General features: G+C 47.1%; 1 protein-coding gene across 3 annotated transcripts in view; it reads left to right on the top strand.

Annotated features, from left to right (window-relative positions):
- LOC121692633 (high affinity cAMP-specific 3',5'-cyclic phosphodiesterase 7A-like) overlaps window positions 1-12,500 on the top strand; it is a 41,040-nt gene that overhangs the window by 19,617 nt on the left and 8,923 nt on the right. For 2 of the 3 annotated variants that reach the window (XM_042071380.1, XM_042071382.1), the window contains 3 exons: window positions 873-1,004; window positions 7,560-7,651; window positions 10,698-10,842. In XM_042071380.1, coding sequence (XP_041927314.1) covers window positions 873-1,004; window positions 7,560-7,651; window positions 10,698-10,842 — 369 coding nt within the window. The remainder of the gene's footprint in view (window positions 1-872; window positions 1,005-7,559; window positions 7,652-10,697; window positions 10,843-12,500) is intronic. The other variant, XM_042071381.1, reaches the window with a different exon arrangement.

Below are 12,500 nucleotides of genomic sequence, written 5' to 3'. Positions count from 1 at the left end.
TCCTTTGCACAGTATTGGAGTCAGTGGAACAAGCATTTCACTGCATTTATAGGCTACCTGTATAATGTATGTGACAAATAAACATTTGATTTGATTTAATTTGAACTAATGTAACAGCAGAGTCTCCGCAGAGAGACAGCCACTTAACTCTCCAAGTTTAATTTCCGCTGTTGCTGCGAGCTAATAGGCTACGATATGGGAAATACATTGAAGTTCCATTTGAGTAGGATCAGCTCCAGAAATGAATGGGATTTCCTCAGCCTGTGCTACACCTTTCCACTAAGTGTGAAAATTGTAGGCTACCCGTAGTTTTTGCGATGTTGACAAACATGTGTAGCACATGGAAGCTCTTGATGGCGCATGCCACTAACGTCTACAAAAAACAATATATTTATGGAATAAAACTAGACAGGTACCTCGGATTAGCATTGCTGTTTATTGTTAATCTGCAATTATCTGCAGCCAGCGGAAGGCATTTAACTATGCGTCAGGGAAATAATGTGCGTCTCCCCTAATTCTGAAGCAGTGGCACCGCTAAAAGAAGAGGAAACACTGAGAAGAAAGTTAATGTTTTAAATAGGCTACATCAATACACAGTATATAATATGTGAACTGAAACTGGCCATAATAACCTCTGACTAGTTTAGGCTGTTAAATTGCAATGTGAGCGGCAGCCAGCAGGGGAGGATACGTTGCAGGATTATTTAAAAAGCAAATGTGCGTCTGCCCTGATTCTGATACCGTGGCGGTATTAATTAAACCGTGGGGAGCCGCCATGCTGAAATAAACGTAGAGGAAACACTGGTGAGTTTGTGTGTGTGTAGCTAGCCCAGTCACTATGGATATCTTATGTTTTCTGTGTGTGTGTGTAGCTAGCCCAGTCTTTAACCTCCTGGGATATCTTGCTTGCGTTGTTGGGAGCCGCCACTCATGACCTCAGTCACCCTGGTGTTACGCAAGACTTCCTCATCAAAAGTAACCACTACCTGGCCCTGCTGTACCAGGTGAACCACACACACACAACACACAACACACACACACACACAACACACACACACACCACACAACACACACACACACACACACACACACACACACACACACACACACACACAAATGCACAGATGTGTTTACAGTAGGGCTGTCAATCGATTAAAAAATGTAATCAAATTAATGACATACTCTGTGATTAATTAATCTAAATTAATCGCATATATCATTTTTGCTGTGAAAGTATTTTAAATATTTAAATTCAAATGAATTATTGAATAATCAGCATTAGTGACATTAAAGTTCAAAAACTCTTTTTATTATTATTTTCACTGTTCAAATAATGGCCATAATAATCTATGATATGACCTAATATGCTGTGGAAATAAATTCAAAAGTGCTTCGGGAAGAAGTTTTTTTTTCACATACAAGGCATTTCAGGCCACAGATATTGTCAGACACCAAACAGGACGAGGACCACAATTGCGTCACGTTCAAAAGTTTATTTAAGGGTTGGGGGTTTCAGGGGTTCCGGGGGGGGTACAGGAGTTCCAAGAGTCTGCGTGTGTGTGTTCCCCCAGTAGCCGAACAGCGAAGGCAGGAGCTGGATGATCCGGGAAGTCCTGGGGGAAACACACACACAACAGCAATTGAAACGAAGCAGCAGTACAGTCAAGGACTAGGCGGTATTCGTAGAAGAGGGACGGAAGGCAGGTCAAGATTACCGGGGCTGGAGAACACAGAAGTAGTCGAGCGGGTCCGGGATCACAGGCAAAGAGTCAGAGGCGTTTTCAATAAACAGGCAGGTAACTGGTGCTGGTTGCAGACGATCTGACAAGTGTGGACTGAAAAGCAAGGCTTTATATAGAGGGCATGATGAGTGGTGAATGCAGTGCAGCTGGTAGGTAACGAGGGTGAGGCAGAGCAGAGCAGGAACAGGTGGAGGTCATCAGACTTCAATCAGCACGTGTTACCAGGCAGAGAGAGAGCTCATGACAGAACCCCCCCCCTAAGGGACGGCCCCAGAAGTCCCCAAGAGTGACACCACGTCGGGAGGGCGGAGGGGAGCCGGTGGAGGGCTAGAATTCCTCCGAGCGGTCCGAGTGAACATCCTCATCCTCGGAGGGAGCTGGAGGGTCGTGGACAGAAGACGGGACAGGTACCGAGACAGGGTCAGGGTCAGGCACATGACAGGAAGCCGGGCGGGCAGGACGGTTAGGGACCCCTCTGGGGCGGCCCCTACGGATTGCAGGTTGATCAGGATGCAGACGGTGGAAGTCGGCGATGAGTGTCCGGTCCACAATCCGACTGGCTGGCACCCAGGTTCTCTCCTCAGGTCCATAGCCCTCCCAGTCGACGAGATACTGGAGGCCCCTACCTCGCCGTCTGGACCGAAGCAGGCGTCGAACGGTGTACACCAGCCCACCGTCAACGAGGCGAGGAGGAGGAGGAGGAAGCGGCACGGGGACCAGCGGGCTTTCATGCGTCGGCTTGACTTTCGAAACATGGAAAGTAGGGTGCACCCTCATGGAGGTTGGCAACTGGAGCCGGACTGCGGTTGGGCTGATGACCCTCTGGATAGGGAACGGGCCGAGGAATCGAGGTGCCAGTTTACGCGATTCCACCCGCAGTGGGAGATCCTTGGCTGACAGCCACACCTTCTGGCCAACACGGTAGGCGGGTGCCGGCGATCTTCGGCGGTTAGCCCCAGTGGCATAGCTGACAGCTGACTTGAGTAGCGTGGCACGAGCTTGTGACCAGGTACGACGGCAACGGCGGGCATAGGCGAGGGCAGACGGGCAGGACACATCTCCTTCCTGGCTGGGGAACAGGGGGGGCTGGTAGCCATACACACACTGGAAAGGTGACATACCAGTGGCAGAGCAGGTGAGGGAGTTGTGAGCATACTCTATCCACATCAGTTGTTGTGCCCAAGCCTGGGGTTTGCGAGAAACCATGCACCGCAGCGCCTTCTCCAGCTCCTGGTTTGCCCGCTCGGATTGACCATTGGACTGGGGGTGGAACCCAGAGGTGAGACTCACTGTGGCCCCTAGAAGACGGCAGAACTCCTTCCAGAATGTAGAGGTAAATTGCGGGCCTCGGTCAGAGACAACATCCCTGGGCAGCCCGTGTAGACGGAAGACATGATCAAGAACAGCCTGGGCAGTCTCTCTGGCAGATGGCAGTTTAGGGAGGGGAATGAAGTGTGCCATCTTGCTAAACCGGTCAACCACAGTGAGAATGACAGTCATCCCACCTGATGGTGGGAGGCCAGTTACAAAGTCCAAGGAGACGTGGGACCAGGGTCGTGTGGGCACAGGCAAGGGCTGGAGTAAACCAGCGGGGGGCCGAGTGGAGGACTTGTTCTGATTGCAGGTGGGGCAGGCACGGACGAATTCTCGGACATCCCTTCTCAAAGACGACCACCAAAAGCGCTGGGCAAGGAGATGGCAGGTGCGGGCGGAGCCCGGGTGGCAGGCAAGGCGGGAGTTGTGTCCCCACTGTATGACCCGGGACCTCAAATTATCTGGGACGAAGAGACGACCGTCTGGGCATGCACTGGGACTGGGATGGTCACGGAGGGCCTCTTGAATTTCCTCCTCGATATCCCAGGTCAGGGCAGCTACGACGCAGGGATCGGGCAGAATTGATGCAGGTTCCTGGGAAGGGGCGTCATCCTTATGAAACTGACGGGAGAGAGCGTCCGGCTTGGTGTTCCGAGAACCTGGGCGGTATGACAGGGTGAAGTTGAATCTGGTGAAAAACAAGGCCCAGCGGGACTGTCTGGGGTTAAGACGTTTGGCATTGCGGATGTATTCGAGGTTTTTGTGATCGGTCCAGACCAGGAACGGAACTGTGGACCCCTCCAGCCAGTGACGCCACTCCTCCAGGGCAAGCTTGACAGCCAACAGCTCACGGTTTCCAACATCATAATTGCGCTCTGCAGGTGAAAGCCGGCGAGAGAAAAATGCACAGGGGTGCAACTTGTTGTCCTCCTCTGCCCGTTGAGAGAGTATGGCCCCGACTCCCACGTCTGAGGCATCCACCTCGACAACGAACTGCCGGTCTGAATCCGGCATCTGGAGGATGGGGGCAGTGGTGAACCGGGCCTTGAGGGTATGAAAGGCTGTGTTGGCCTCTGGGGTCCAGGAAAAGGGGTGTTTGATGCTGGTCAGAGCTGTGAGGGGAGCGGCGACGGAGCTGTAGTTCCGGATGAATTTCCGGTAGAAATTGGCAAAACCGAGGAATTGCTGCAGCTTCTTCCTATTCCCCGGAACTGGCCAGGAGGTAACTGCCGAGACCTTTGCGGGGTCCATCTGGATATTGCCTTCAGCGACGATGTATCCCAGGAATGACACAGTCTGAGCATGGAACTCGCATTTCTCCGCCTTGACATAGAGAGAGTTCTCCAGGAGCCGTCGAAGAACCAGCTGGACATGACGGGTGTGTTCGGACAGAGTTCTGGAGAAAATTAAGATGTCGTCCAGGTACACGAAGACGAATTTATTCAGCATGTCCCGCAGCACATCATTCACCAGCGCCTGGAATACCGCTGGGGCGTTGGTGAGGCCAAATGGCATTACCAGGTACTCATAATGGCCGGTGTGGGTGTTGAATGCTGTCTTCCACTCGTCACCCTCCCTTACTCGCACTAGGTGGTAAGCATTTCTAAGGTCCAGTTTGGTGAAAATAGTGGATCCCTGGAGCAATTCAAAAGCAGAGGTGAGTAAAGGCAGAGGGTACCGGTTCTTCACTGTGACATCATTCAGACCTCGATAATCAATGCAGGGGCGAAGAGAACCATCTTTCTTTCCCACAAAGAAGAACCCGGCACCAGCAGGAGAGGAAGACGGGCGGATGAGTCCAGCTGCCAGGGAGTCCCTGATGTAATCCTCCATAGTTTTTCTTTCAGGAGGGGATAGTGAGTAGAGGTGACCTTTGGGTGGAGCAGTCCCAGGGAGGAGATCAATGGCACAGTCGTACGGACGGTGTGGGGGCAGAGATGTGGCTTTGGTCTTGTTGAACACCTCTCGGAGGCCATGGTAACATTCAGGGACATTAGAAATGTCGTGGGCAATGCTGGGGGGTACTGAGCCGGGGGGCAGCGAGGCAGCACGCAAACAGGTCAGGTGGCAGGCATTTCCCCACTCTTTCACAGTTCCGGAGGCCCAATCGAGGTGAGGATTGTGGAGACGGAGCCAAGGGTAGCCCAGGATTAGGGGTTGGCCTGGAGAGCTGAGCAGGTGGAAGCGGATGGTCTCTCGGTGGTTTCCTGACACCATCATTGAGATGGGGGCTGTGATGCTGGTAACTGTGCCAATTGCGTGACCGTCCAGGGCCCGGGCTGGAACAGGAGTGGACAAGCGATGGCTTTCCAAGCCCAGCTGACGAGCAAGTCCTGTGTCAATAATGTTTGCTTCTGCGCCAGAGTCCACCAGGGCTGCCAGGGTGTGGGTGGAATCAGACAGGTGAAGACAGACTTGGATGAGGGGTTTACGGCTGATGGAGGGCTGAATGTTCATTGAGCTCATCCGGATTCCTCCTACATCTGGTGAGCTCCGGCTTTTGCTGGACAGGTGGCGACTCGATGACCATCACCACCACAGTACAGGCACAAGCTGGAGGTGATGCGTCGCTGGCGCTCTGCAGGGGTTAGGGAGGTGCGGCCGATCTCCATCGGTTCAGACTGGTCCGGCTGGCTAGATGGTGTGGCAGGTGCGGACAGAAGGGCAGTTGGGACACTCCGTGTGCTGGTGGATGGACTCTGGCGCCCTCTCTCATGACGGCGGGCCTGGATCCTGCGGTCGATGCGGACAGCCAGAGCAATGGCTTCATCAAGAGTGGGGGGTTGATCATGGGAAACCAGCTCGTCCTTTATGTAGTCCGCCAGGCTGTGGAGGAAAGCATCCACCAATGCTTCCATGTTCCAGGAGCTTCGACTTGCCACGGTTCGAAAGTCGATGGAGTAATCCGCAACAGTCCTTCTGCCTTGGCGAATACTCATCAGGATCCGAGATGCCTCGGCTATTGTGGATTCCAAATCGAATACCTTGAGCATCTCCTCTGCGAATAGGTTGAAGGTTGCACATGCTGGGGTCTGGCGCTCGAACTCCGCCGTTCCCCAGAGTCGAGCTCGGCCCGTCAGGTGAGTGATCACGTAACCGACCCTCGCCCCTTCAGTGGCAAAAGTCCTGGGTTGCAGGGTAAACTGGACACGGCAGCTCGTCAGGAACGCCCGTACCTGGGTTGGGTCGCCGCTGAACCGCTCTGGATTGCCGATCCTGGGTTCTGGGACTCCGGCAGCCACGGTAGCAGTGGACTGGGCAGGAGACTCGGGTGCTGGGCCGGTGAGCAGGCTGGCTGGGGCTGGGCCGGTGGGAGCAGGCAGAGGAGAAAGGTTGGTGAGAAGTTGAATGATCATTGCAAGTTGTTGCTGTTGCTGCTGGAACTGCTGACGCTGGCTCAAGCCGGCTTGAAGTAGGGAGGCAATGTCAGCAGTGTTGCGGTTTACCTCTCTCTCTGTCTCTTCCAGGCGTTGCATGGCGGTGGGTGGTTCTGGTTCGTCGGTTTCCATGCTGGTTCGACCGTGCGCTGGGTCCATGTTTGGTCAGATCGTACTGTCAGACACCAAACAGGACGAGGACCACAATTGCGTCACGTTCAAAAGTTTATTTAAGGGTTGGGGGTTTCAGGGGTTCCGGGGGGGGTACAGGAGTTCCAAGAGTCTGCGTGTGTGTGTTCCCCCAGTAGCCGAACAGCGAAGGCAGGAGCTGGATGATCCGGGAAGTCCTGGGGGAAACACACACACAACAGCAATTGAAACGAAGCAGCAGTACAGTCAAGGACTAGGCGGTATTCGTAGAAGAGGGACGGAAGGCAGGTCAAGATTACCGGGGCTGGAGAACACAGAAGTAGTCGAGCGGGTCCGGGATCACAGGCAAAGAGTCAGAGGCGTTTTCAATAAACAGGCAGGTAACTGGTGCTGGTTGCAGACGATCTGACAAGTGTGGACTGAAAAGCAAGGCTTTATATAGAGGGCATGATGAGTGGTGAATGCAGTGCAGCTGGTAGGTAACGAGGGTGAGGCAGAGCAGAGCAGGAACAGGTGGAGGTCATCAGACTTCAATCAGCACGTGTTACCAGGCAGAGAGAGAGCTCATGACAGATATAACCTAGGGGACACAATGAAAATAAATTAACACTCCCCTCAAAGTCAACATTGCAGAGGACTTTATTTTAATTAACTCTTTATTTTTATCAACACCATCAAGGCGTTTTTTAAAAGTAAATGGTCCAATCAATGATCTAGGCAGCACATTTTCTTCTCTCTCCTTCCTTTTACAGTCTGTTACTGACTAGAATGGCTAGGGGTCAAAGGTCATATGAAATCGATTAATCTGCGCTATTTTTTTTTTATCAGTTATTTTTTCTCAAATGAATTAATCGAAATTAATCAGTTATTTTGACAGCCCTAGTTTACAGTAAACCTGAGTTGCTAACTTTCTGGTTCTGATTAATGCTTTTCTGTGTGTGTGTGTGTGTGTGTGTGTGTGTGTGTGTGTGTGTAGGACGGTGCTGTTCTGGAGAACCATCACTGGAAGCTGGGAGTGTGTATCCTGAGAGAGTCCGGCCTCTTGTCTCACCTGCCCGTAGAGGACAGGTGTGTGTGTGTGTTTGTTTGTGTGGCTGTGTGTGTGTGTGTGGCTGTGTGTGTGTTTGTTTGTTTGTGTGGCTGTGTGTGTGTGTTTGTTTGTGTGGCTGTGTGTGTGTGTTTGTTTGTTTTGTGTGCGTGTATGCGCGCGTGTGTGTGTGTGTGTGTGTGTCTGGTTAAGGAGCTGGGCTAGCGTGCAGTAGCCTGAAAAGTTGTGGGTTCAGTACCCGGCTTCCGCAGTTGTGCCCTTGAGCAAGGCCCTTAAGCCCTAGTTGCTCCAGGGACAATATGTAATACAGTTGACATGTCACAGTTGACTTTGGACAACAGTGTCTGCTAAAAGAACACAGTACATGTAAAAATGTAACATGTACGTATAATTGCAAACGCAGTGTTAACAGCGCCATGGCACGCACGCATGCGCGCGTGCGGCCAAAGTGCAGAAAGCAAACGCTGTGCCTCTTCATTTTACGTGCTGTTAATCATACCTGTAGCTCATCAGGTAATCAGCGCCTTTCTCTATGGAAGAATATCAGAATCAAATGTTTTGTATGTGTGTCACGTTTTGAAACTGTACAAGTTATTTGTAACTGTAAAAATTATCTGTACAAGTAATTGTCAATATTACAAATATGCCCTACACTTAGAAATCTATTCTACGGATACGGATCGGTTTTACAGCTACAAATCATCCTACAGTTAAAAATATTTAATATTCTAATATTCTTCCATATTTCTTCTAGTGCTGCCGCGATTAGTCGACTTAATCGACCTAATCGACCATGAAAATTAGTCTACGGCAATTTTTTTTAGTCGAAGAGTCGTTTTACTATTAACCACCTATTTATTTTTGGTCTCCCGTCTCAAATGGCTCACTGTAATGTTATTAACTCTTGAAAAGGACGACTGTCTTTGGATGTTAAACAGGCTACTTAGACTTTGGCAGTCATGTTTTAAACCCTGCTAAGGTCGCAAGTGGAAACGCATGTAGCAAAGCTGCGTGCCTGCCTGCTTTCAGCGCGATTCATTATTAGGCAGTTAAGCGGGGGACCTTAAGCTATTACGCTAGTTCCACAATGCTAATATAGTATTGTGGAAATTGCAATAAATGAAGTGAAGAGAGTGGCTCACGTTGACAACGCAACGGCGTGTCATTTATTCATTCATACAAAAAAAAACATTAAAATGAATATGCGCTGCCCGTGATACCAACAATCGAGGTGCGCGTTATTTCCCATGTTCAATAAGTCACGATGCATAGGATATTTTTTTGCGTTCAAGCCAACAGATAAAGTGAGGTATCCTATGTGGTAAGACGCACAAAGTGCCTGTAGCCTACTTGTTTTGAACATGCTGACAAGTCCTCAACTCCTGTCGCCTTTCAAAGTTGGCTAGACCATCGTTTCTCAAACTTTGGGCCGCGGACGAGCACCGGCCGCAACGTGGACACTGCTGGTGGAGTGAAATTATTCCCGGGGCTTCGTCTGATAATTTGCTGCGTAATTGATCAAGGAACCACGGACCGACAGAAAAAGAAAACAAATGTTTCTGCAATCAGTGTCATCAAACATACAGTAGAGGCATACAATTAAATTGCGGTATGAGCGTTCATTCAATGCATGCGTGTGCGCGAGCGAAACTGAAACCACTCGATAACGTTGGTAGCAAAGCTCCGATTCACTTATTGGAAGTCTATTTAATTATGAAACAACATTTAATAGAACAATGTGGATTTATGCAACTTCCATAAAAACAGAGCACAGACTAATACACTATCTAGCATTGTATTGTATAGTCAAATTTGAATAAAATGGCCAAAAGCTATTGTGGCATAATTAAATATCATGTCAATATTCTTTCCATTTGCCTACCAGTGTATGATGCTTGCATGAGGGAAACATCCCAAAACAATGGCACCCATATAATTGCTGTTGTTTTGAGAAGTATTTATCATGTAACCATGCAAAAGCAATGAAACTATTGTAATTATATTTTACATTGGTAAAGCAGTCCTCTGTTTTACTTTTTACACTTTAAACATTGGCTGCTTTGAAGTGCATGTATAACAATATAGCATAACAATAATAATTGTGATGTGATATAATGATAATTTGATGGGGGGTGGGTTCATGTAGGTGCCATGATCGGCCCTCAGGTCAAAGAAGTTTGACAAACATTGAACATTCTCTATGTCCATTGCAACACTGGCATACAAATAAAGTATATCAAAGGTCTGACATTAGATCTGATGGTAGCATTTTAAATGGGTGATTGTTTTTTTTTTTTACACATAATGTTTTTGAACAGTTCACTTATTAATAAGCTTCTAACAAAAGTAGAGTGATCTATATTTTATGTTTCCCCTTCAGTTGAGATAATAAAAATATGGACACAATGAAATGGACACAACGAAATAACAAACACTTGATTTAAAAAAAAAAAATTAGTCGTTTAGATTAGTCGACTAATCGAAAAATTAGTCGAAAGATTAGTCGTTAGAAAATTAGTCACTAATTTCTTCGCCCCCTACCGTAATTTGTGAGCTAGCATTACTTGGTACACAGCACTCTAGCTAGCAATACTTGATAAATCCTACCCCTCAGTGTTTTATGTATTTTACTTATAGACTTATCATGTTCTTTGCTAGTTTTGAAGTCTTTATGCTTTTATTTACTATTTTATTTACAATTATTTACGATTCTTTGTTGATGAAAAGCGCATTGAATTGCCATAAAAACAAACTTGCCAAGAGGACTGTTGCAGAAATGCACACATTGGTCACAGAGTGTGTGTGTGTGTGTGTGTGCGTGTGTGTGTGAGTGTAATCTTGAAATGCACACATTGGTCACAGAGTGTGTGTGTGTGTGAGTGTAATCTGCCTTTGGTGTGTGTGTGTGTGTGTGTGTGTGTGTGTGTGTGTGTGTGTGTGTGTGTGTGTGTGTGTGAGTGTAATCTTGAAATGCACACATTGGTCACAGAGTGTGTGTGTGTGTGAGTGTAATCTGCCTTTGGTGTGTGTGTGTGTGTGTGTGTGTGTGTGTGTGTGTGTGTGTAGGTTGTGCTTTGAGGGTCGCCTGAATTCTCTGATTTTGGCCACTGACATCAGCAAGCAGAGAGAATTCCTGAGTCGCTTTGATGCACACCTGAAGAATGATGACCTAAGCATGAACAACGGCAACGACAGACACTTCATACTGCAGGTAGCGCGCACACACACATACAGTACATGCACACACACACACACATACAGTACATGCACACACACAAGCACTCGAACAAACATACTTCATACTACAGGTAACACACACACACACACACACACACACACACAGTACATACACACATACAAGCACTCAAACAAACATACTTCATACTACTGGTAACACACACACACACACACACACACACACATACAGTACATACACACACACAAGCACTCAAACAAACATACTTCATACTACAGGTAACACACACACACACACACACACAGTACATACACACTGTTACAAATTCACTTCAAAACATATGAAAAGGTAACAGAAGAAAGTCACAGGGCTTCGGTGTAACGGGAAAACATTTATTTCTCTATATGCTGTGGTGGAAGTTAGCATAAGAGGGATTTTCCCGATGGTCACAATGTGGGTCAGAAAACAAACATGAGACGGTTGCAACATAGACAGGACAGGAAAAGTCAAAAGGAAAAATTCAATCTTTCTTACTGGTGGTAAATGGGGTGTTTGCCTGCCTGATAAACGTGAGTCTTCCGGAAAACTAAAATGACCTATACTCCCTGAACCTATAACTAAAAATTAAACAAAACATTTACAACCGCTCAACTAAAAAAAAGTAACAATACCAAAACTATTAACAAAGTGCTTTAGACTATAATTTAATAAAGTTCAACTAAGAAAAGAGTAAACTAAAAGTGCCAGCCAGCGTCCGTCAGGAGCGAGAGACCCATCTTGGAAGTGGGCCGGCCATCAGTCGACTGTGTCACAATAGAAAGTCACACGCCCAGTCTCCACCTACACAAACGATAGGGACAGAGCAGGCCAAGAGAAGCCCAGAAAAACAAATTGAACTTAAACCACGTAACACACACACACACAAGCACTCAAACAAACATACTTCATACTACAGGTAACACACACACACACACCGCTCTACTGTAGCCACTCTGTGTGTTTGTGTGTTAACTGCATATCTGTCCAACTGTTCGTGGGATTGATTTCAGACTCGGCAGGTGTGTTGTTACGGGCACCAGTAAGTGCCCTGTCAAGTTTGCCGTTGTTTGGATACGAAATGCAAAATATATTGTTAAATATATTGGTAAATATATTGGTAAAAGAAGCATACATTTGCTTTTGCCGCTCATCAAATTTCATATGATGCATCATTCCACAAAATGGTTTGTCTTCTATACCATAAAGTTATTCAATAGGCTTAATATATAGCCTTGACTCAAAACAGCTGTTCAGCTTATGTCATGTCATATCACATGCAGACATGCTTACATTCTGCCCACTGCACATGTATTATAATGTATTATAATATACTATTCAGTTTTGTATTATAATGTATTATAATATACTATTCATGTATTATAATGTATTATAATATACTATTCATGTATTATAATGTATTATAATATTATATTCATGTATTATAATATACTATTCATGTATTATAATGTATTATAATATTCTACACTGCAAAAAATGAAATCTAACCAAGTGTTATTAATCTTAAAATAAGATCAAAAAATCTATTTAGTATTGTTTTTAGTATGAAAAGACTTACCTAGTGCTCTCTCGAAAGATCATTTTGACTTAATTTAAGAAGACTTTGACTTATTTTA

Source organism: Alosa sapidissima, chromosome 19, assembly GCF_018492685.1.
Source record: "Alosa sapidissima isolate fAloSap1 chromosome 19, fAloSap1.pri, whole genome shotgun sequence".
NCBI lineage: Eukaryota > Metazoa > Chordata > Actinopteri > Clupeiformes > Clupeidae > Alosa > Alosa sapidissima.
Note: the sequence above shows the minus strand (reverse complement) of the source record. Positions and strands in the feature narration are given on the sequence as shown.